This window comes from Nematostella vectensis, chromosome 2 (genome assembly GCF_932526225.1).
Source record: "Nematostella vectensis chromosome 2, jaNemVect1.1, whole genome shotgun sequence".
Lineage (NCBI taxonomy): Eukaryota > Metazoa > Cnidaria > Anthozoa > Actiniaria > Edwardsiidae > Nematostella > Nematostella vectensis.
In genome coordinates this window covers 1,645,866-1,672,207 of record NC_064035.1, presented here as the reverse complement: position 1 = coordinate 1,672,207, position 26,342 = coordinate 1,645,866, and the positions used below count along the sequence as shown (strand labels likewise).

Sequence of the window (26,342 nt, the reverse complement as noted above, 5' to 3'; positions counted from 1 at the left end):
AGACCATGTCTTAGTCGGTTACGCCACGCGCAGCTTGCTGAGATGTACATTGAAAAATATCTATTTCACTCTTGCGTCTCTTGGGAATTAGCGTGTTGCCATAGTCATCATACACAGCACGCTGTGACCTCAGCATAATAAATTACCTCCTTTAGCATTTTCCTCAGTCGTGCACGTGCATGTGAAATCTTTCGTGTCCAGAAACGGTCGCGTACTCGACAATTGGTCTCACAAGACTCGTGGCGGCCGGCGAACATGAGGAGATGTTTCTTTTTAAGATGTTTAGGATCCGAGTGGCTTTGGCCTTCACCTCCTCTGCCTGTTTGCTCCAACTGGGCGTTGCCAGCTCGGTTCTGATTATATAGACAAGCATTTAGAATTTTATGTACCACATATCGAATGATCTATATAACAATTATATTTATTTTGCAAAACGATAAGGCATTCTAAAATAAAACCAAACAAAAACTGTCAAACAAGTGGAGGCCAGGGCCCTCAATGGACTAAATATAACTAAGTCGCATTAGATTCTCTAAAGTTTCTCGGAAGGGGAGAAAGAGAAATTAACAACATCGGGAGCTCACCTCTTAGGTTTGAATAAGAATTGTAACTTTTCTTTGTTTAAATCTTTATTTAGTGCGCATGCACCTATATATATCTTGTCAAATTTCGCTGTGGCGATCTCAAAACGCAAAAAAAAATAAAAAAAAAAAACATCCAAGAAGCTGCCTTATGACCCTCTCGCAAAGGTTTCGCGTATCTGAACTTGGGATGCCTGTGTTTTACTGACCACAGGTAGCTCTATGCAGTACCCAGAATTCCCTTGGTAGGTCCTATCCGTCAGGAGCAAGATGGCGGCTCCTGGTTCCAGATTTGCGGGAGTAAAGACGTTTAGTGAGAAGTTCACTCAACCAGAGCTTGATGAGCAAGGGCGAGCTCGCAAGGTAGAAAAACCTTATCGTATGAAGCCTTCTGTTTATTTCTGCAGGGACAGTTTTACTTTTGCCTTTATTATTATTTCCGCTTTATTCAAGATGTCTGGGGTATCGTTGTTTGTCTTTGATACGAATGCAGCCATGTTGTCTTAATGTCTATGTATACCCCCCGAAGTGTTTCAAGGCCCACTACTGTAGTACTTTTTGGCCCTGATTAGCCAGCACCTGTCAATATGAAATGGCAACTATCACTATAGTATGGCTTCCTTTTAATAGAAGCAGGGGTGGATCCAGACTGATTCAACTGATTCCAGTAAATCACTCAAAATCGCAGAAAAAAGTTTTTTTTTGTAGATTTTAATATTAGAACTTTCAATAAAATAATTCAATAAAAAATTTTTTTTTATTAAAACCACTATTATACTTGCTTCCTGCGGTTGCTCGCTGCTATTTCCTTTAGCGCTAAGACTGCATTTCCGGTCCCCCACGGGAAATATTGCTCCTGATAGTGAGTAATAAATCTAGTTTGGGGGAGGGGACCCATTTAGAAATTTTGCACGTGTTCTGGAATCACTCAAGTTCTTCACCGATTGGTTACGGTCCACGCGGAATCTCTCAAGCTCTGTTTTGATTGGTTGCTATAATGTGTGAATCCGTTTGGAATCAGTTGACAAAAAAAATCCTGATGCTACCCCTGAGAAAGAAGGCCTCTGTTCGCTGTAGTGTGTGATCTCTTGTATGCATCTCTCGAACCAAAATCTTGAAAATATAAGCATGGCTTCACCAAATGCAGACGTTTCTCGTGGTGAGCCTGTCTGATGAAAGGAGGGCTGTTATCCTTTTGATTATGGTGTAGAATTTAATCAAATTCAGACCATATGTTTAATACAGCACTGGTGAAACATAAACTTGAATGGATCTGACTACATACATCCCTAAAATGCCAAATGCATTCTTGAAAATTTTGCAGATTGCATGTTTGAAACGTGTAATTTCATAAGTTTCCTGTGGAGTATGCCCCTATTCCCCCCCCCCCCCACCCTTGATTGGTCCATGACCATTTGGAATCAGTCAACTTTAGGTCTAGATCCATCCCTGAGAAGGTCCTTATACTATATTATAACAGTGGAATTATGCGCTAGGTTGAAACAAGAGAAGACGAAGAGCAGAATGTTAAACTTTTGGAGACAATTGACTTGCTTCTGGCTGCAGGATATTTCAGGGCCAGAATAAAGGGATTGTCCCCCTTTGACAAGGTAAGGAGCCACATTACACACTTAGTACGGTTAGGATACACACCTTGTACGGTTAGAAAATTGCTGTACATTCGGTGCCTGATTTGTCTTCCAACAAGACAATGAATCCACAAACTGGCTTTCATTCAGGAAAAAAAAGTTGTGATTCCTTATTTTAGGGTGTCAGGCAGAATTTATTAGCAGCCCCCCAAAAGAGGACAGAGATTGTGTAGAGAGGTAGAGGGGAGAGGGTACAAGCGCAGAGTAAAGCAATAAAACATGAGAGGGTACAAGAGTGGAATGATGTAATAAAACCATGAGGATGAAAAACTTGCTAAAAATCAAATCAAAAGGCCTAAATACAGAATGGGACCTTTTCATAGTGATAATAATGAGAAAACTCCTTTTTTGTACACTTACTCTTACTTTCAACAGGTTGTTGGTGGTATGACGTGGTGCATTACAGTTTGTGACTTTGACGTCGATGTGGACTTACTCTTTCAAGAAAACTCTACTATTGGACAAAAAATGTAAATAAGAGTGTTCAATGCAATACAATTTAATATAATTTAAACAACAGTTTTTCTGTTGCAGGATTTCGCAGTACTAAACAGTTTCCATCTTGTATATGAGCAACTTCCATAGAAAAATTTGGCAGTACTTTATATTGTGCCTCATGTTTATTCTATTAATTTTATTTATTCTATTTTGTAGTGCCCTGACAGAAAAGATTGTTGCAGTTTTACCACGCATGAAATGTCCTCATCGCCTGGAGCCACATCAAATACAGGGTCTGGACTTCATCAACATCTTCCCTGTTGTTCAGGTAAAGTTCAATTTTTAATAGAATCATCTCACCCACAGTGTTTGTTCTTTATGTTGGCTGATCTGTTCTGGTGTTGTTTATGCAGTGGCTTGTGAAGCGTACAATAGAGAGGAAGGAAGAGATGGGTGATTACATACGAGAGTTTTCTGTTTCCCAGTTTAACAAGTTCCATTCCACACCTCAGGTAAATAATATGGTATTGCAGGGAAATGTAGGTAAATGAAGTTGGTCAGAGCTCTTTGTCTCACACTCATCAGTACCTATTAGTAGACTAAAGACAACTTATTTGTTTATCCTACATTTATGTTTATCATGTCCTTTTTCTTTTTCCTTATAGGATGATGAGTTCAAAGAAAGAAAGCCAAAATGTCTAGAGACCATGTCACATTTGAAGGTAAGCCGGTAGAAGTTTGGTATGCTAAGGATGAATTGGTATTTTTTCATGGTACAGGATTTTACGATTGTCTGAATAGGATACATAACCTCATGTTGAGCCACATTTACAGCTCATCCTGGAAGTTCAACAGCTACAAAGTCCTGACATTTCTGTAGAACCTTTCAACTGATAATTTCAATTGTGATAGCCTATACAGATTGTTGTCCCCATTTCTGCATTTTTCACGCTGAAACATCTAGGGTTTTAGAGTTTTTCTAGGATTTTAAGTAAGATAGACAGTACAAATAAACCAACAATTCAACCTCAATACAGGAAACATACAAGCCCAAGAGACTTTACCGTAAGCCAGGTAAAGAGGATGACGACGAGGAAAACAGAGTGAGGACCACACTGCTAGAATATGGATGGTATGTCCACTCAATGTGAAGTTTTTTTTTTTTGGTTGTGCATTATGCAAACTGAGTAGGGACATCACTGCTAAAATATAGATGGTGGTTACTCAACTTGAAGGCTATTTTTTCTGTTTGTGCATTTTTGTATTGCAGGAGAGGCTATGTAAATTTTACCACAAATCAAGAATTGCTCATTATTTTAGTATTTTCAATTATTTTTTCCATCAAGTGGTTTCTTTGTTCTCTTGTTTTAGGCAATATGGGTTTAGCAAGGAAGAGAGAGAAAAGGTAGCCGAATCATTACAGTGCAACCAGGAAAACCGTGAACACCTAAAATATGTGTGGAATGTTTATTGTCTTTTGACGAATCAGACCAAGAATTTAGACACTAAGACTTGTTGATACATGTTTCTAGTTGACTGTTCAAATATCTCGCGAGTGATTGGGCCGAACAAACATTCCATACATATTTCGGGTGTTCATGGTTTTCTTGGTCGCGCTGTAATAACCATTTCTATTATTTTAATCTTGACTCAAGTGCAAGTGTTATATGACATTAAATATATTTATGTTTTATTTACTAGGAAAAGGCTGAAAAAAAGAAAGCGGCTGTGGCAGCTAGTGGGCGTGGCCGTGCCCCGTCTGCAGGAGAAGAGGATGAGCATATCATTGAACAGGTAATAACAGGTTAAAACAGAGTTATACAGAGTACAATTCAGAGTCGCTAAATTTAACTGTTACAAGTAGTAACTACAATTGTTGCTATAAATAAACTGCTACATGGGGGCATATTGATCCTTATGGAGATCATTAGTTTTGTTCAGTGTTTTTGTGTAGATTTTCAAACAAAGGAAAATGATTTATGTTCTAAGTTTGTCCACTTGCTTTCTGCTCTAATCAAGACCTTTTCTTCATATTATGTTTCTAATTGTAGAAACGGTTGTCATCATTGCTGAGGGGCATGTCTATCATGGAAGGGAAAGAGGTGGGTGAACAAGTTTTCACTCAAAAAGCTAATCTCATTCATTCTATCGTAATATCATCCTCATCGTCAACATCATTATTATCATTTCATATTATGTACATCTTATCAGTCATGATCATCTCCTTATCAACTCACCAGTATTATTGTCATATCATCATTATCCTCACTATTGTCATCTCATCATTAGTGTCATCATCATCATCATTTTATAACATCATTATCATCTCATCATCATTTTGGTCATGGTCATTTTCAGCATCATATCATAATCTTCTCATCCTAATCACCCTATTTTGTTCACATGTCTGGTGCAGGGTGCTTTGTCCCCCAATGCTGTTGGATCAATCGTTGGCCTTCAATCTGAGGAGATCTCGCAGATGGCATCTGAATATGCTGAAAGGGTATGCATTAAGTGAACATCCCGAAAGGGTATGCACTACATTGATACCCCGAAAGGGTATGCATTATCTGAATATGCTGAAAGGGTATGCATTATCTGAATATCCTGAAAGGGTATGCATTATGTGAATATCCTAAAAGGGTATGCATTATCTGAATATCCTAAAAGGGTATGCATTATCTGAATATGCTGAAAGGGTATGCATTATCTGAATATGCTGAAAGGGTATGCATTATCTGAATATGCTGAAAGGGTATGCATTATCTGAATATGCTGAAAGGGTATGCATTATCTGAATATGCTGAAAGGGTATGCATTACATGGATATCCCGAAAGTGTATGCATTATGTGAATACCCCGAAAGGGTATGTATTAGGTTTATATGCAGTAAGGGTATGCATGATCTGAATATGCTGAAAGGGAATGCATGACGTGAATATCCCGAAAGGGTATGCAAAATAAGTGAATATCCCGAAAGGGTATGCATTAAGTGAACATCCCGAAAGGGTATGCACTACATTGATACCCCGAAAGGGTATGCATTATCTGAATATGCTGAAAGGGTATGCATTATCTGAATATCCTGAAAGGGTATGCATTATGTGAATATCCTGAAAGGGTATGCATTATCTGAATATCCTGAAAGGGTATGCATTATCTGAATATCCTGAAAGGGTATGCATTACGTGAATATCCTGAAAGGGTATGCATTATCTGAATATCCTGAAAGGGTATGCATTATCTGAATATCCAGAAAGGGTATGCATTATCTGAATATCCTGAAAGGGTATGCATTATCTGAATATCCTGAAAGGGTATGCATTATCTGAATATCCTAAAAGGGTATGCATTATCTGAATATGCTGAAAGGGTATGCATTATCTGAATATCCTAAAAGGGTATGCATTATCTGAATATCCAGAAAGGCTATGCATTACGTGAATATCCTGAAAGGGTATGCATTATCTGAATATCCTGAAAGGGTATGCATTATCTGAATATCCTAAAAGGGTATGCATTATCTGAATATGCTGAAAGGGTATGCATTATCTGAATATCCTAAAAGGGTATGCATTATCTGAATATCCAGAAAGGCTATGCATTACGTGAATATCCTGAAAGGGTATGCATTATCTGAATATCCTAAAAGGGTATGCATTATCTGAATATCCAGAAAGGCTATGCATTACGTGAATATCCTGAAAGGGTATGCATTATCTGAATATCCTAAAAGGGTATGCATTATCTGAATATCCAGAAAGGCTATGCATTATGTGAATATCCTGAAAGGGTATGCATTATCTGAATATGCTGAAAGGGTATGCATTATCTGAATATGCTGAAAGGGTATGCATTATGTGAATATGCTAAAAGGGTATGCATTATCTGAATATGCTGAAAGGGTATGCATTATGTGAATATCCAGAAAGGCTATGCATTACGTGAATATCCTGAAAGGGTATGCATTATCTGAATATCCTAAAAGGGTATGCATTATCTGAATATCCAGAAAGGCTATGCATTATGTGAATATCCTGAAAGGGTATGCATTATCTGAATATGCTGAAAGGGTATGCATTATCTGAATATGCTGAAAGGGTATGCATTATGTGAATATGCTAAAAGGGTATGCATTATCTGAATATGCTGAAAGGGTATGCATTATGTGAATATGCTAAAAGGGTATGCATTATCTGAATATGCTAAAAGGGTATGCATTATCTGAATATGCTGAAAGGGTATGCATTATCTGAATATGCTGAAAGGGTATGCATTATCTGAATATCCTGAAAGGGTATGCATTATGTGAATATGCTAAAAGGGTATGCATTATCTGAATATGCTGAAAGGCTATGCATTATGTGAATATGCTAAAAGGGTATGCATTACGTGAATATCCTGAAAGGGTATGCATTATCTGAATATCCTAAAAGGGTATGCATTATCTGAATATCCAGAAAGGCTATGCATTATGTGAATATCCTGAAAGGGTATGCATTATCTGAATATGCTGAAAGGGTATGCATTATCTGAATATGCTGAAAGGGTATGCATTATGTGAATATGCTAAAAGGGTATGCATTATCTGAATATGCTGAAAGGGTATGCATTATGTGAATATGCTAAAAGGGTATGCATTATCTGAATATGCTAAAAGGGTATGCATTATCTGAATATGCTGAAAGGGTATGCATTATCTGAATATGCTGAAAGGGTATGCATTATCTGAATATCCTGAAAGGGTATGCATTATGTGAATATGCTAAAAGGGTATGCATTATCTGAATATCCTGAAAGGGTATGCATTATCTGAATATGCTGAAAGGGTATGCATTATCTGAATATCCTGAAAGGGTATGCATTATGTGAATATGCTAAAAGGGTATGCATTATCTGAATATCCTGAAAGGGTATGCATTATGTGAATATGCTAAAAGGGTATGCATTATCTGAATATGCTGAAAGGGTATGCATTATGTGAATATGCTAAAAGGGTATGCATTATCTGAATATGCTAAAAGGGTATGCATTATGTGAATATCCTGAAAGGGTATGCATTATCTGAATATGCTGAAAGGGTATGCATTATGTGAATATGCTAAAAGGGTATGCATTATCTGAATATGCTGAAAGGGTATGCATTATGTGAATATGCTAAAAGGGTATGCATTATCTGAATATGCTAAAAGGGTATGCATTATGTGAATATCCTGAAAGGGTATGCATTATCTGAATATGCTAAAAGGGTATGCATTATCTGAATATGCTAAAAGGGTATGCATTATCTGAATATCCTAAAAGGGTATGCATTATCTGAATATGCTAAAAGGGTATGCATTATGTGAATATCCTGAAAGGGTATGCATTATGTGAATATCCTGAAAGGGTATGCATTATCTGAATATCCTGAAAGGATATGCATTATCTGAATATCCTGAAAGGGTATGCATTATCTGAATATCCTGAAAGGGTATGCATTATGTGAATATCCTGAAAGGGTATGCATTATCTGAATATGCTGAAAGGGTATGCATTATCTGAATATGCTGAAAGGGTATGCATTATGTGAATATGCTAAAAGGGTATGCATTATCTGAATATGCTGAAAGGGTATGCATTATGTGAATATGCTAAAAGGGTATGCATTATCTGAATATGCTAAAAGGGTATGCATTATCTGAATATGCTGAAAGGGTATGCATTATCTGAATATGCTGAAAGGGTATGCATTATCTGAATATCCTGAAAGGGTATGCATTATGTGAATATGCTAAAAGGGTATGCATTATCTGAATATCCTGAAAGGGTATGCATTATCTGAATATGCTGAAAGGGTATGCATTATCTGAATATCCTGAAAGGGTATGCATTATGTGAATATGCTAAAAGGGTATGCATTATCTGAATATCCTGAAAGGGTATGCATTATGTGAATATGCTAAAAGGGTATGCATTATCTGAATATGCTGAAAGGGTATGCATTATGTGAATATGCTAAAAGGGTATGCATTATCTGAATATGCTAAAAGGGTATGCATTATGTGAATATCCTGAAAGGGTATGCATTATCTGAATATGCTGAAAGGGTATGCATTATGTGAATATGCTAAAAGGGTATGCATTATCTGAATATGCTGAAAGGGTATGCATTATGTGAATATGCTAAAAGGGTATGCATTATCTGAATATGCTAAAAGGGTATGCATTATGTGAATATCCTGAAAGGGTATGCATTATCTGAATATGCTAAAAGGGTATGCATTATCTGAATATGCTAAAAGGGTATGCATTATCTGAATATCCTAAAAGGGTATGCATTATCTGAATATGCTAAAAGGGTATGCATTATGTGAATATCCTGAAAGGGTATGCATTATCTGAATATCCTAAAAGGGTATGCATTATCTGAATATGCTGAAAGGGTATGCATTATCTGAATATCCTGAAAGGGTATGCATTATGTGAATATGCTAAAAGGGTATGCATTATCTGAATATCCTGAAAGGGTATGCATTATGTGAATATGCTAAAAGGGTATGCATTATCTGAATATGCTGAAAGGGTATGCATTATGTGAATATGCTAAAAGGGTATGCATTATCTGAATATGCTAAAAGGGTATGCATTATGTGAATATCCTGAAAGGGTATGCATTATCTGAATATGCTGAAAGGGTATGCATTATGTGAATATGCTAAAAGGGTATGCATTATCTGAATATGCTGAAAGGGTATGCATTATGTGAATATGCTAAAAGGGTATGCATTATCTGAATATGCTAAAAGGGTATGCATTATGTGAATATCCTGAAAGGGTATGCATTATCTGAATATGCTAAAAGGGTATGCATTATGTGAATATCCTGAAAGGGTATGCATTATCTGAATATCCTGAAAGGGTATGCATTATGTGAATATCCTGAAAGGGTATGCATTATCTGAATATCCTGAAAGGGTATGCATTATGTGAATATCCTGAAAGGGTATGCATTATCTGAATATGCTGAAAGGGTATGCATTATGTGAATATGCTAAAAGGGTATGCATTATCTGAATATGCTGAAAGGGTATGCATTATGTGAATATGCTAAAAGGGTATGCATTATGTGAATATGCTGAAAGGGTATGCATTATGTGAATATGCTAAAAGGGTATGCATTATCTGAATATGCTAAAAGGGTATGCATTATGTGAATATCCTGAAAGGGTATGCATTATCTGAATATGCTGAAAGGGTATGCATTATGTGAATATGCTAAAAGGGTATGCATTATCTGAATATGCTGAAAGGGTATGCATTATGTGAATATGCTAAAAGGGTATGCATTATCTGAATATGCTAAAAGGGTATGCATTATGTGAATATCCTGAAAGGGTATGCATTATCTGAATATGCTAAAAGGGTATGCATTATGTGAATATCCTGAAAGGGTATGCATTATCTGAATATCCTGAAAGGGTATGCATTATGTGAATATCCTGAAAGGGTATGCATTATCTGAATATCCTGAAAGGGTATGCATTATGTGAATATCCTGAAAGGGTATGCATTATCTGAATATGCTGAAAGGGTATGCATTATGTGAATATGCTAAAAGGGTATGCATTATCTGAATATGCTGAAAGGGTATGCATTATGTGAATATGCTAAAAGGGTATGCATTATCTGAATATGCTAAAAGGGTATGCATTATGTGAATATCCTGAAAGGGTATGCATTATCTGAATATGCTAAAAGGGTATGCATTATGTGAATATCCTGAAAGGGTATGCATTATCTGAATATCCTGAAAGGGTATGCATTACGTGAATATGCTAAAAGGGTATGCATTATCTGAATATGCTAAAAGGGTATGCATTATCTGAATATGCTAAAAGGGTATGCATTATGTGAATATCCTGAAAGGGTATGCATTATCTGAATATGCTGAAAGGGTATGCATTATCTGACTATGAAGGCTTACAGGTTATCTCCCTTTAAGGTGGCCCAAAACAATTGGTCTGTTTAAAAGAATATATTTCCAATATGTAATATTTCCCATCCTTTGCTACACCACTTTTCTTTTTTTATGCACCTCAAAGATGAGCCCAACCTTTACTTTTCATGGTGGTGAAGTTATTTGAGTCTGTTTAAGTTGAAGCATTTTATTTTAGCAAGCCGAGCTGCAGGAGGGTTTGGAGGGGCGTGGTGAGAGAATGGGCGGGGCCCAAGCTCACAAGCGCATGGTGGCCTCCCTCGAAAAGCAGATTGCAGTCCAAGAAAAGAGGTTAGACCAGGTAAGCTTTGATCAATTGCACTTACATTTGTTCAAGCCAACTGTTTGATAAGCAAGTTGTGCATTTCTAATTTAAGATAACAGAGAAAAGAAACAACTTGGAAGAGTCCTTGATAAATGCACAGGAACAACTATCACAGGTACATGACCATTTCTTTTTAGATTGCCTATATCCCGAACTTTCATTGTTTTTTTTCCTTGCCTTATTGTGTGCGTGTCCTTCCTTACTTCTTTCCTTTCCTTACTGTTATTGCTCTGTATGTTTCCTTTCCTTATTTCTGTTTCTCTACATCTTCTTTCCTTTCCTTATTTCTGTTTTTCTGCATCTTATTTCTATTCCCTATTTCTTTTTCTCAGCATCTTCTTTCCTTTCCTTATTGTTGTCACTCATTGTAGGTGACTGCTAGGAGTGAAAGGATCAATGAAGAAATGCAGAAGTTGAATGAGATTGAAAGTGGGGAAAATGTTGCGTAAGTCCTAAAACGATTTTTAATGCCACTTTGCACATGAAAATTACCAACATCTGTTTAGGACAATAACCCTCATGTCTGCTACGGTACAAACAGATCCATGCTAGCAAAGTATATACAAAAATTACCTACAGACAAAGCCCTCGTGGGTAACCTGTCAGACAAATACTATTAAATCATACATATAGGCAATGAACTGCAGTCATGAGCTGACTGGTGACCATAACAGTCACACCCATGCTAGCAAGCATACATACAGGAGATAAACTGCAGTCATGAGCCGACTGGTGACCATAACAGTCACGCCCATGCTAGCAAGCATACATACAGTAGATAAACTCCAGTCAAAGCTCCCATGGGTGACTACACCATTCTAACAGTTTAGTCAAGAGAAAATGCAGCCTCATTATTGTAGGTATCATCTCCTATTTAACCTGAGTATCAGGCCCTCCTATGTTTCTATCGCACCGGCGAGAAACAAGACAAGGGCCTGATACAAGTACTGTTCAAATCGCATGTTCTCATGCCGGATTCCGAAATGGCTCCTGATTGGTAAAAAAAAACAAGAGCACTTGAATGGGGCGCGCTGATTGGTTCATCTATATATAGTACCCTAACCCGTCGACTGCTCGTTCTTATGGTAATGGCGGAATTTAAAACTGCTTTTGACCTTGCGATAGCAAAATCAGAGAAATCGTTTTCTATAACATTAAAAAATATATTTTTTCCTCCCCACATTTTCTTTGGAAAAATAAAAATTCCACCTGGTACTCAGATGTTCAAATGCCTTGCCCGGGCAGGTCATTGTGTGTGTTTATTTCTCATTGGTATCGTTTTTTGAAGCGACGATCTACTAGTTATACCAAAGGCGCTGGAAATATTGATGTCATAGAAGATGCTTGATACTACAGACATCACTAGTAGTAGCTATCAAATTTTTAGACAGGCCAGGCGCCGAATATTCAAGAAATTTGTCTGTGACAGCACAAAGAATGCTTGGGATTGTTTGCGGCACTTCCCGCGAGTTGTTGATCGAGTGAGCTTAACCAATAATGGCATGTGTTCAAGCAGAGGTTTGTCTCTTTAGACAAAAGAGCCTGTAGTAAATTGGTGATGTGAATATCCTGTAGTAATGTGTGCATCTGCAGTCATATACTTAAAAGTCTCCTGAGCCGTGAACTATCCTTGCGTTTCAAATCATTTAGCATAAAGTTACCTTCACCGGGGTTCGTCGTAACTAAAATTATTACCCTTGCATATAACACAAAAATGTAGTTTTGTTTTTACATAAATGCTGTTTATAATTTGATTTGGGCATTTGATTGTGCCACCACGCGATTGGAAAATAGACAGCCGACTATTTTGACAGCAGCCTGAAAAGGGGCGGCAGGCGTCGCGTCTAGTATTTGTGTCAGGCGTACTTTTATTTTTCCTCTCCAACTTTTGAAAAATGAAAATCTCCTATTGGGAAGGCCATCTTTAACAGAGCTTAAACAATACAATCCAGACCATACAGCTAAAAGTTACAATTGTATAATATCATTTGATTTTGAAAACACAATTAATTTCTATATATCTGTGTAGTTGAGAGCTGGTGCGTTTTGCCATTACAGGATTTTAAATCATCTGCGCTCTCTAGTGGCAATGAATGAGAACTTGAAAAAGCAGGAGCAGCAGTTCCGAGCTCACTGCAAGGTACACATCTTGACCCTCTCTAATGAGGACGTTTGCAAGGCTACAAATATAATATACATATCCATAACACAAATAAACCTCTCTAACAAGAATGCATTGTGCTAAGCCCAAAACTGTTGCAGATGAAACTTGGTTAGCCAAAACTGGAACTGAACTGTACCCTTAGTTGCATAACAATTTACTGTATAGTGTACAACTAGGGTGACATACAACTAGGGGTACAGTACACTGTATGTCATACAACTAGGGGTACAGTACACTGTATGTCATACAACTAGGGGTACAGTCCACTGTATGTCATACAACTAGGGGTACAGTACACTGTATGTCATACAACTAGGGGTACAGTCCACTGTATGTCATATAACTAGGGGTACAGTACACTGTATGTCATACAACTAGGGTGACAGTCCACTGTATGTCATACAACTAGGGGTACAGTACACTGTATGTCATACAACTAGGGGTACAGTCCACTGTATGTCATACAACTAGGGGTACAGTACATTGTATGTCATACAACTAGGGTGACAGTCCACTGTATGTCATACAACTAGGGGTACAGTCCACTGTATGTCATACAACTAGGGGTACAGTCCACTGTATGTCATTCAACTACGGTGACAGTAAACTGTATGTCATACAACTAGGGGTACAGTACACTGTATGTCATACAACTAGGGGTACAGTACACTGTATGTCAAACAACTAGGGGTACAGTACACTGTATGTCATTCAACTAGGGTGACAGTACACTGTATGTCATACAACTAGGGGTACAGTACACTGAATGTCATACAACTAGGGGTGACAGTCCACTGTATGTCATACAACTAGGGTGACAGTACACTGTATGTCATACAACTAGGGGTACAGTACACTGTATGTCATACAACTAGGGTGACAGTCCACTGTATGTCATACAACTAGGGGTACAGTACACTGTATGTCATACAACTAGGGGTACAGTCCACTGTATGTCATACAACTAGGGGTACAGTACATTGTATGTCATACAACTAGGGTGACAGTCCACTGTATGTCATACAACTAGGGGTACAGTCCACTGTATGTCATACAACTAGGGTGACAGTACACTGTATGTCATTCAACTAGGGTGACAGTACACTGTATGTCATACAACTAGGGGTACAGTACACTGTATGTCATACAACTAGGGTGACAGTCCACTGTATGTCATACAACTAGGGGTACAGTCCACTGTATGTCATACAACTAGGGCTACAGTACACTGTATGTCATACAACTAGGGGTACAGTCCACTGTATGTCATACAACTAGGGTGACAGTACACTGTATGTCATACAACTAGGGGTACAGTACACTGTATGTCATACAACTAGGGTGACAGTACACTGGGTGACAGTACACTGTATGTCATACAACTAGGGTGACAGTCCACTGTATGTCATACAACTAGGGTGACAGTACACTGTATGTCATACAACTAGGGGTACAGTCCACTGTATGTCATACAACTAGGGGTACAGTCCACTGTATGTCATACAACTAGGGTGACAGTACACTGTATGTCATACAACTAGGGGTACAGTACACTGTATGTCATACAACTAGGGGTACAGTCCACTGTATGTCATACAACTAGGGTGACAGTACACTGTATGTCATACAACTAGGGGTACAGTACACTGTATGTCATACAACTAGGGTGACAGTACACTGTATGTCATACAACTAGGGTGACAGTACACTGGGTGACAGTCCACTGTATGTCATACAACTAGGGGTACAGTACACTGTATGTCATACAACTAGGGTGACAGTCCACTGTATGTCATACAACTAGGGGTACAGTACACTGTATGTCATACAACTAGGGTGACAGTGCACTGTATGTCATACAACTAGGGGCACAGTAAACTGTATGCCATACAACTAGGGTGACAGTACACTGTATGTCATACAACTAGGGGTACAGTACACTGTATGCCATACAACTAGGGGTACAGTACACTGTATGTCATACAACTAGGGTGACAGTCCACTGTATGTCATACAACTAGGGGTACAGTCCACTGTATGTCATACAACTAGGGTGACAGTGCACTGTGTGTCATACAACTAGGGGCACAGTAAACTGTATGCCATACAACTAGGGGTACAGTACACTGTATGTCATACAACTAGGGGTACAGTACACTGTATGTCATACAACTAGGGGTACAGTACACTGTATGTCATACAACTAGGGTGACAGCCCACTGTATGCCATACAACTAGGGGTACAGTACACTGTATGTCATACAACTAGGGGTACAGTACACTGTATGTCATACAACTAGGGGTACAGTACACTGTATGTCATACAACTAGGGGTACAGTACACTGTATGTCATACAACTAGGGGTACAGTACACTGTATGTCATTCAACTAGGGGTACAGTACACTGTATTTCATACAACTAGGGTGACAGTCCACTGTATGTCATACAACTAGGGTGACAGTACACTGTATGTCATACAACTAGGGGTACAGTACACTGTATGTCATACAACTAGGGTGACAGTCCACTGTATGTCATACAACTAGGGGTACAGTCCACTGTATGTCATACAACTAGGGGTACAGTCCACTGTATGTCATACAACTAGGGTGACAGTCCACTGTATGTCGTATAACTAGGGTGACAGTCCACTGTATGCCATACAACTAGGGGTACAGTACACTGTATGTCATACAACTAGGGGTACAGTACACTGTATGTCATACAACTAGGGGTACAGTACACTGTATGTCATACAACTAGGGGTACAGTACATTGTATGTCATACAACTAGGGGTACAGTACACTGTATGTCATACAACTAGGGGTACAGTACACTGTATGTCATACAACTAGGGGTACAGTACACTGTCTCATACAACTAGGGTGACAGTCCACTGTATGTCATACAACTAGGGTGACAGTCCACTGTATGTCATACAACTAGGGTGACAGTACACTGTATGTCATACAACTAGGGGTACAGTACACTGTATGCCATACAACTAGGGGTACAGTACACTGTATGTCATACAACTAGGGGTACAGTACACTGTATGTCATACAACTAGGGTGACAGTACACTGTATGTCATACAACTAGGGGTACAGTCCACTGTATGTCATACAACTAGGGGTACAGTCCACTGTATGTCATACAACTAGGGGTGACAGTCCACTGTATGTCATACAACTAGGGGTACAGTACACTGTATGCCATACAACTAGGGTGACAGTCCACTGTATGTCATACAACTAGGGGTACAGTACACTGTATGTCATACAACTAGGGGTACAGTCCACTGTATGTCGTATAACTAGGGTGACAGTCCACTGTATGTCATACAACTAGGGGTACAGTCCACTGTATGTCATACAACTAGGGGTACAGTACACTGTATGTCATACAACTAGGGGTACAGTACACTGTATGTCATACAACTAGGGGTACAGTACACTGTATGTCATACAACTAGGGGTACAGTACACTGTATGTCATACAACTAGGGGTACAGTACACTGTATGTCATACAACTAGGGGTACAGTCCACTGTATGTCATACAACTAGGGGTACAGTACACTGTATGTCATACAACTAGGGGTACAGTACACTGTATGTCATACAACTAGGGTGACAGTCCACTGTATGTCATACAACTAGGGTGACAGTCCACTGTATGTCATACAACTAGGGGTACAGTACACTGTATGTCATACAACTAGGGGTACAGTACACTGTATGCGGTACAACTAGGGGTACAGTACACTGTATGCCATACAACTAGGGGTACAGTACACTGTATGTCATACAACTAGGGGTACAGTCCACTGTATGTCATACAACTAGGGGTACAGTACACTGTATGTCATACAACTAAGGGTACAGTACACTGTATGCCATACAACTAGGGTGACAGTCCACTGTATGTCATACAACTAGGGGTACAGTACACTGTATGTCATACAACTAGGGGTACAGTCCACTGTATGTCATACAACTAGGGGTACAGTACACTGTATGTCATACAACTAGGGGTACAGTCCACTGTATGTCATACAACTAGGGGTACAGTACACTGTATGTCATACAACTAGGGGTACAGTACACTGTATGTCATACAACTAGGGGTACAGTACACTGTATGTCATACAACTAGGGGTACAGTCCACTGTATGTCATACAACTAGGGTGACAGTACACTGTATGTCATACAACTAGGGGTACAGTCCACTGTATGTCATACAACTAGGGGTACAGTACACTGTATGTCATACAACTAGGGGTACAGTACACTGTATGTCATACAACTAGGGGTACAGTACACTGTATGTCATACAACTAGGGTGACAGTCAACTGTATGTCATACAACTAGGGTGACAGTACACTCTATGTCATACAGCTAGGGTGACAGTCCACTGTATGTCATACAACTAGGGGTTCATGTCATTACAAATTTGGTGAATTATTTTTTGTCCAAATTTTCATTTATTTGTTTTGTGTTTTGTTTGATTGATTTTAATCAATTCATTGATTGATCGATTGATTGATTGATCAATTGATTGGTCTGTTGATTTGTTTGATGGTTTGATTACCAGGAGGAAATGAATCGTCTTCAGGAAAATATAGCAAAGCTCAAGTCAGAAGGAGGGGCCGAAGACAGTGAAGACAAGGTACCTAAGAGACACAATGCTTGGAAAACAAGCTGGTGGGGACTACCTTGACATGTGTACATAACTGCCAGACAAACAGAATTTCATGTAGTTTGGTGTCTTTACCTTACGCATTGTTTCATTGTACACTGTTGTTCAGAATGTATGATATTTCCATAGGAACGGATGGAGCTTATCAACAACCAGTATGAGGCAGACAAAGCGAAGCTACAAAAAATTCGCCTGCTTCTGGTAAGTGCAAATTTTAGCGCTAAGGCCATCTAGAATTTTGCAAACCTTCCACAAGGTTGTATGGGCGAGTGTGTGTTATCAGGCAGAGGGACCTTCTGGAATATCACCTGAAACCATCATTTTATAAGCTAATTTGTATTCCTATTTTTTGGAATGGACATCATCCATGAAACACAAAGGGAGCCATGCTAAAAATAATTTATTGCAGTTAAATTGCACAATTGTCAATATAAAAACTTTCAACTGCGCATATGCTTGATTTGGATTTTCATTTACTTTCTCTATCCTCAACAAAACCTTCCAAAAGCAATACTAGCTATTAAAATGGGCAAATGACTGAGCTTCAGTTCTAATGATTTACCTCAAAAACCTATGTAACATCTGAAACAGAGGTGGTAGGCTTTACTATGGAATTGGTCTTTTGTTGAAAACAGCAAAAATGTAAATATTTTTATGTTGGTTTGTATTTCCTTGTTTAACCTTTCACACGCTTGTTCTGTTAGGGATGAATTTAGTTGAACTTAAGTTAAAGTGTGTGTACCAAAATGTCTCGGGTGATCTGTCGCTTTTCTGAGGTGCATTTTCTGGTTATTGCTCTTGTAATTTGACCTGTTTCCCCTCCCCTCCCATCCTTTTCTGAGTGTTTACACAGATAACAATGTATCATTGGTGCGTCAGGCACGCAAGAATCGCGAGATTGCCGGCCTCCAGCGTAAGATAGATGAAGTACCGTCCCGTGCTGAGCTCACACAGTATCAGCGACGCTTTGTGGAGCTTTATAACCAAGGTACGACAATGATGAATCTTTCTTATAGTCAAGGGTGTCTTATGGACACCCTTTATAACCAAGGCACGACAATGGTGGATCTTTCTTATAGTCAAGAGTGTCTCATGGACACCCTTAATATTACGGTCACTTTTCAGTGTCCAGAATTTGAATTCTTCACTGAAAGTTCATGAAGAAAAACCTCCATTAAGCATTGGTGAAAATCACCGATATTTGCCTCACTCTACATAATAAATTATAATTGGCTTTCAGTGGCTGCCACTCACAAGGAGACCAAGCAGTTCTTCACTCTTTATAACACTTTAGACGACTCTAAACTCTACCTTGGAAAAGAGGTAAGCACTAAATCCACACATGCTTCCCATATTACAATAGTGGACAGGCCCATTACCAGAAAAGACCCGATAATCGAGAATTTTTTCACCTTATGTGGGGTTCATATAAATGCCACTGTGACCCCCAACTCCATGTAACACCCAAAACTATGGCACCCAACTCCATCTGACACTATTATGTGACACCTAACAATATATGACACCTGACACCATGTGATACTCAACTCTATACGACACCTATTACCTAGACACCCAGCATTATATGAAAACCAACACCACATGACACTCAACAATATACGACCCATCTCCATGTGACACCCAGCACCATGTGACACCCAGCATTATATGAAAACCAACACCACATGACACTCAACAATATACGACCCAGCTCCATGTGACACCCAACTCCATGTGACACCCAGCACCATGTGACACCCAGCACCATGTGACACCCAGCACCATGTGACACCCAGCACCATGTCACACCCAGCACCATGTGACACCCAGCACCATGTGACACTCAACAATATACGACCCAGCTCCATGTGACACCCAACTCCATGTGACACCCAGCACCATGTGACACCCAGCACCATGTGACACCCAGCACCATGTGACACCCAGCACCATGTGACACCCAGCATTATATGAAAACCAACACCACATGACACTCAACAATATACGACCCAGCTCCATGTGACACCCAACTCCATGTGACACCCAGCACCATGTGACACCCAGCATTATATGAAAACCAACACCACATGACACTCAACAATATATGACACTCAGCTCCATGTAACACCCAACTCCATGTGACACCCAGCACCATGTGACACCCAACTCCGTGTGACACCCAGCACCATATGACACCCAACTCCATGTGACACCCAGCACCATGTGACACCCAACTCCATGTGACACCCAGCACCATATGACACCCAACTCCATGTGACACCCAGCACCATGTGACACCCAGCTCCATGTGACACCCAGCACCATATGACACCCAACTCCATGTGAGACCCAGCACCATGTGACACCCAACTCCATGTGACAGCCAACTCCATGTGACACCCAATACCATGTAACACCCAATACCATGTGACACCCAACTCCATGTGACACCCAACTCCATGTGACACCCAACTCCATGTGACAGCCAACTCCATGTGACACCCAACTCCATGTGACACCCAACTCCATGTGACACCCAACTCCATGTGACACCCAACTCCATGTGAGACCCAGCACCATGTGACAGCCAACTCCATATGACACCCAATACCATGTAACACCCAATACCATGTAACACTCAATGCCATGTGACACCCAACTCCATGTGACAGCCAACTCCATGTGACACCCAACTCCATGTGACACCCAACTCCATGTGACACCCAACTCCATGTGACAGCCAACTCCATATGAGACCCAGCACCATGTGACACCCAACTCCATGTGAGACCCAACTCCATGTGACACCCAACTCCATGTGACACCCAACTCCATGTGACACCCAATACCATGTAACACTCAATGCCATGTGACAGCCAACTCCATGTGACAGCCAACTCCATGTGACAGCCAACTCCATGTGACACCCAACTCCATGTGACACCCAACTCCATGTGAGACCCAACTCCATGTGACACCCAACTCCATGTGACACCCAACTCCATGTGACACCCAACTCCATGTGACACCCAACTCCATGTGACACCCAACTCCATGTGACAGCCAACTCCATGTGACACCCAACTCCATGTGAGACCCAACTCCATGTGACACCCAACTCCATGTGAGACCCAACTCCATGTGACAGCCAACTCCATGTGACAGCCAACTCCATGTGACAGCCAACTCCATGTAACACCCAACTCCATGTGACAGCCAACTCCATGTGACACCCAACTCCATGTGACACCCAACTCCATGTGACACCCAACTCCATGTGACACCCAACTCCATGTGAGACCCAACTCCATGTGACACCCAACTCCATGTGACACCCAACTCCATGTGAGACCCAACTCCATGTGACACCTAGCACCATGTGACACCCAACTCCATGTGACACCCAACTCCATGTGACACCTAGCACCATGTGACACCCAATACCATGTAACACTCAATGCCATTTGGCAGCCAATCACAAGTTCCCCAATACCATTTCCCCCTTGTATACTGTAACCAACAGCCTTTGACCTCACGGCACAATGTCTGGCTCTTGCTTTCCTTATCATTTATCTGATCTTTGGTGTTTTTGTGTTACAGGCAAATCTTCTCAATTCCATCCATGATAATTTTGAACAGTAAGTTTGCTGAAATACTGTTACAATTGTTATGTCTAAACTGTTGTTAAAAGTTTGTTTGGCACCAAATATTTTAACAAAGACCTGTTTGAGTATTTTGGGTGCACTTTTTATATTTTGTATACATTCTAAGCACTCTTGCTCTAATAATTTTCAGAGCCATGTCATCACCTGCTAACAAGGAACAGTTCCTGAGCCAGTTTGATCAGATCGTCAAAGGTGTCGTTGGGAATAAAGACAAAGTGAGTAATGTCAAATTATCAATGTATGATGGTTGTGAGATATTGCTAGTGATGACTGATTATTATAATAGTCGTGATTAAGATTATGATGATGAACTATGATGGTGGTGGCTATGTGGTCCCGGTGATGATTATGGTGGTAATGGTAATGGCGGTATGTCGTTTAGGACGACAATTGTTGTGGTGATAATGACGAGGACGAGGACGACGACGGCGGCGACGACGACGGCGATGGTTGTGGTAGTGACAATGATAATAGTTGTGATGGTAATGGTGGTGATGATGGTTGTGGTGGTGATTATAATGATGGTGATGGTTGTGTGGTGGTAATGATGATGATCATCGTTGTGGTGGTAGTGACGTTATTGATGATGACCGTTATTATGGCTCTCGTATTATCAGGTAGACAAGAGGAAACTGAGCGAGAAGCAGAGAAGAGATGCTCTCAATGACAAGTACCTTGATCTTGTGGAGAATCAGCGGCTTTACTACAAAACAGTCAAGGAATTCACTGAGGTACGTACAAATCACCTCTCCAACCCTTGATATCACCTACCGTGCCTAGATATCACTCACCACCCTTCGCTATCATCCGCCCACCCTTAGCTATCACCCCCTATCCCTATCTATCCCGTCCTCCCTTAGCTATCATTCACCATCCATAGCAATCATTTGCCTTTGCCTTCCAGTCTTCTGAAATACATTTTTATTTTCCTCAGGAATGTCGGAAGAACGAGATACTTCTTTCACAACTGAAGAGTTTAAAAATCCAGCAGTAAGACGATGATGATATTTTACTTGATTCATGAAAATTTTCTGCCTTTGTCCGCGTTTTGAGTAAAAATTTGACGACGAAAGTTGCCTCTTATGTCTTGTGATGAAAATAGTGTCACGTGGCACATGGGCTATCTTCCCACCTTGCAGTGGTCACCTAGTAAACCCATGACTTTGATTGGTTATTGGGACTTCTGTACTTCTGGGTTTTGATTTTCAAACTGTTCTTATGGATGAACGATAATCGTGAAGGCCTGTAGAAAATGATGCCGGACCATTTTCTTGTGACCTTCCGTTTTAAAAACGTCAGTGCAAAAGGCGAATGGCAAGTGGCGTATGGCAGTTCTACGGCCGAAAGGTGCTTATGGGTAATATTGTGAGGACAAAGGTCATGAATAAGCTTCAGTGATGTCAGAACCATGCATTAATTACATTAAATGGGTAATCTTACGATTAATGCATATTTATTATGCATCTGGAAGAAATATTCATGTTCCAAGGTTCCATTCGCCATCTGCACTGACTTTTTTGGATTAGATGTGTATGCCTATATTGTAAACAGACAAACGCTTCATTTCAGCTTGTAACTTTTAATACAAAGTCGACTCTTCTCGCCTTTACAAGTAACATACATGTATACTCTCGATTTGTGTCAGGATTAATATTAGTTGTGAATGAAATGTGATAGATATAATTCAGTGAGACTCAAAAAAAAACATCTGTGGCCACAGAGTAACAGAAAAATAAACAAAATATCTCAGTTCGCCTTCAGCATAAAACAACAAATAAATCAACAAAGTTTTCTCCTCTTCGTCCTCGCTCTTTTTGTACAAAACAAAATAACTTCAATTAAAAAAAACGACGTTATGTTTAGACGGCGTTGGTAGTAGACCGTCGTAGAGGAGTTTATCTTCTGCCAGCGCAGCATCCCGAGGGGCAGCTTGGCACGCATGTGTGGGCGCAGATAGCTGGGCATGGTGGTGGGGGTGGTGGTGGTGGAGCAGGCTCTCCGGGAGGTCCGGGTGGTCCCTGTGGGCCAGGGGGTCCTGGTGGTCCAGCCTCGCCCATTGGTCCGATGGGTCCGACAGGTCCGGGAGGTCCTTGTCTTCCAGAGGGTCCTGGGGGTCCGGGGCGTGCTGGCTCTGGTGGTGGTGGTGGTGGCGGTGGTGGTGGTGGGGGTGGAGGAGGAGGAGGGAGACAGCAGGAGACCTGGCAGGCGGGTGCGCAGTAGTTAGGGCATCCCGGTGGACATGCCTTGGCGCTGCGTTTGTATGCTGTGGGGAAAGATTTATCTAACATTAGAAAACAATGCATGGAAGATTACACTGGGCCAAAAAAATTAAATAGGCTATTGGTGGACGTCGAAACAGCAACTACACTGACAAAAGATGAAGGCCGTGGCACAGAGGCCATCTCGCAGTGGGTCCAAGTCCCCGTGTATATCATAGAGCGTAAATTATAGACTGTAATGACTGTAATTTACGATACATAACGTTTTCTACAGTAATGCAAAAAGAAAGCTAGAAAGTCTTCTACGATATTACGATATTCTGTGGAATAGCATAGGAAGGGACCCAGAAGATTTAAAGCTATATTACACGGCTGACTTGTTTGACTTTTCGAATGTGCTGCGTGGTATTATATTGTATTTTAGCGTCGTATTCAATACACGGTTTTGCATATTTTTCTTTTTCACTTTTTCTCTATTAATCGTTTTTATAGAAAATAAATCGGTGTCGCTTTTGCGATGATATTATGTTCGACGGCCGCTACAATATTCCAACAATAAATTATTCACCGCTGCCACCATGTATAATGATTCATTTCCAGCAGGTTACACAGGTATCCCACTGGTGCTATTTTAAAGTATGAACTTTTTGATAGAGTTCTTGGCTGATTTGTAGGATTTCATTCTACTGTGATTTACGCCAGTGGCTTTTCAGTGTTCAAGAAAATATAAATAGTATGTTTCTTTTCTGCGTTTTCGTAGCTCGCACATCAAGTTGTACGGAGTTCTTTTAGCCACCAAAAAATATTTCTTAAAATAAAATTCCCGATACCAAAAAATGACAACAAAAAATAACGAATTTTGGAATATTTTAGACATTACCTAGCTCTGAATCGACCAATTGCTCTTTTGTTCGAATTCCGATGGACTGAAGTTTTTAAATGCTAATGGCGAAAACCAGAAATATAATAAAATGATCTTTTGATTTTTTTTTTGTAGTATATGTCCCAAAATAGACAATCAAAAATCTAATTATGCAATGAAGCTATAAGAGGACAAAATCAAATACAATTTGGAATTTGTCAAACTTGGAATTCCGTTGGGTAGTAAAATGATCATTCAATGGCTTTTCAAACTATGATAAGGGTTAATCCACACTTACTGCTCCGGGCGTATGTTGAGACGACCATCAAGGCCAAAACTCCGAGGATGAGTTTCGACGCCATCTAAAAAATCAAAAAGAAAGTTAAATATAATGATTAATTTTTTTAACTAATAAACTTTCGTGTTTTTTGTAGTAATTAAGAGAAATGTTGCTGATATATTTTAATGAATTTTTTTTGCATTCTTTTTCGCAACCTACCTTTGAGTCGTGAGACAGCTCTAAGATTGTGACTTGAAAACCACTACGTAAAGTTATATACGATGGTGGTAATTAATTTTTAACCAATCGATACGTGGTGCTCGCTTGTAGAATCCTTTGTCATCTTTGTTGTTCAGGACACAGCTATCGCCTGGTACTTCATTGTTCTCATTGAGTAAGCACGCATGCGCACAGCCCACAAATGAGATTTAAATATTTTAAATTCCCAAACAATCTATGATACCAGGAAATTATCTGTGCTTCTTGTCAAAGCTATGGTTTGATTTTACTTCGCGTTGTTTAAATCTGTTGTATTTTTCTAATGCATTTAGTATTCCGTGTTATAACCCCTCATTTTATAGCATGAGTGAAGGCTTTGATGTTGACCAGGGCGATTGCCACCCGGAACCGTTTTGTAAGATCACCTGTTAACCCTATTGTACTCGCCCGGTGCTCGTCGTTCCGCTTCTAGAGCAGACGCTTAGCCGCTTCGTTTAGTACGTAACGCCAAATGGCCTTCATGCTTCGTTAGCGAACAACATACGACCTGTATATCGCGAGGCGTTATACACCAAGTCAATCTGTAACTAACAAACGCCTTTCAAAAAGCCAATTGACCTCCCATTGTCGCCTTTATCCAGATTTTTCCCCGTGGTTTGGTGAGTTTATAGCAAATACGGGCTCTTCTCCTTCGCTCGATGGGACCCAAACACAAAATACCCCTCGACCCTTCTATGCTTACCCTCTATGCTTATCGACTACAAGGCACTGAAACCCAAACCGCCCCAACTAGATACGGACTAGTTGGAACTTTTTGTTTTTTTTGTTGTTGTCGCTACCTCCGCCTGCCTGACATGTGAGGGATTTACCGCATTTCGCTTTGAAATTCGTGGAAAGGCTTGTTCCGGTTTTCGCCCGATATATGAGAGTTGTACGTTTCACTGGCATGTCATAGATTCCTTCATAGGAAGAAAGTTCTACCAGATTTCACTTTGAAAGGCGTGGAAAGTCACAGTACTGTAAAGGGACAAGCATCAATACATTTTAAATGAGGCGAGGGGCTGGGGGTGGGTAGACGGCGATTCAGGCAATGTAATTTCCTCAATCACTTTGTCGGGTTCTTTGCTGATTAAACTACATTCCGCATTTCAAGTATGTTTATTGGTGCTCGAGGCTTAATCGAATAACGTAGAATTAATCTAATTGGACCAAATCTTCCCTCCCTCGATTTCCAAGACAAGGCTTGATCACTGGCCGA

At 40.1% G+C, this 26,342-nt stretch overlaps 2 protein-coding genes across 2 annotated transcripts; one reads left to right on the top strand and one right to left on the bottom strand.

The window, feature by feature from the left end:
• Positions 1 to 798: 798 nt before the first annotated feature.
• Positions 799 to 23,304, top strand: LOC5518284 (coiled-coil domain-containing protein 93). The gene is made up of 23 exons (XM_032363021.2): positions 799 to 944; positions 2,078 to 2,191; positions 2,606 to 2,700; positions 2,885 to 2,996; positions 3,082 to 3,180; positions 3,334 to 3,390; positions 3,706 to 3,800; positions 4,040 to 4,073; positions 4,370 to 4,462; positions 4,720 to 4,770; positions 5,085 to 5,171; positions 10,825 to 10,947; positions 11,024 to 11,086; positions 11,343 to 11,416; positions 13,030 to 13,111; positions 17,735 to 17,809; positions 17,969 to 18,040; positions 18,719 to 18,827; positions 19,080 to 19,162; positions 21,440 to 21,477; positions 21,635 to 21,719; positions 22,122 to 22,235; positions 22,439 to 23,304. The coding sequence occupies exons 1-23, from the start codon at positions 852 to 854 to the stop codon at positions 22,496 to 22,498; spliced, it is 1,908 nt and encodes a 635-aa protein (XP_032218912.2). The 5' UTR covers positions 799 to 851; the 3' UTR covers positions 22,499 to 23,304.
• Positions 23,068 to 25,178, bottom strand: LOC116602010 (neural Wiskott-Aldrich syndrome protein). Its single transcript, XM_032363026.2, has 3 exons — positions 25,085 to 25,178; positions 24,884 to 24,947; positions 23,068 to 23,767 (listed from the first exon to the last, which is right to left on the bottom strand). The coding sequence occupies exons 2-3, from the start codon at positions 24,945 to 24,947 to the stop codon at positions 23,400 to 23,402; spliced, it is 432 nt and encodes a 143-aa protein (XP_032218917.1). The 5' UTR covers positions 25,085 to 25,178; the 3' UTR covers positions 23,068 to 23,399.
• Positions 25,179 to 26,342: the final 1,164 nt, after the last annotated feature.

Excerpts from the sequence above, each read along its gene's own strand:
- LOC5518284 (XM_032363021.2), top strand. The coding sequence starts at position 852 with ATGGCGGCTCCTGGTTCCAGATTTGCGGGAGTAAAGACGTTTAGTGAG. Across the intron at positions 2,997-3,081 it reads ACATCTTCCCTGTTGTTCAG|TGGCTTGTGAAGCGTACAAT; the intron begins GTAAAGTTCAAT and ends TTGTTTATGCAG. Across the intron at positions 5,172-10,824 it reads CATCTGAATATGCTGAAAGG|CAAGCCGAGCTGCAGGAGGG; the intron begins GTATGCATTAAG and ends ATTTTATTTTAG.
- LOC116602010 (XM_032363026.2), bottom strand. The coding sequence starts at position 24,947 with ATGGCGTCGAAACTCATCCTCGGAGTTTTGGCCTTGATGGTCGTCTCA. Across the intron at positions 23,768-24,883 it reads CTCAACATACGCCCGGAGCA|CATACAAACGCAGCGCCAAG; the intron begins GTAAGTGTGGAT and ends CTTTCCCCACAG.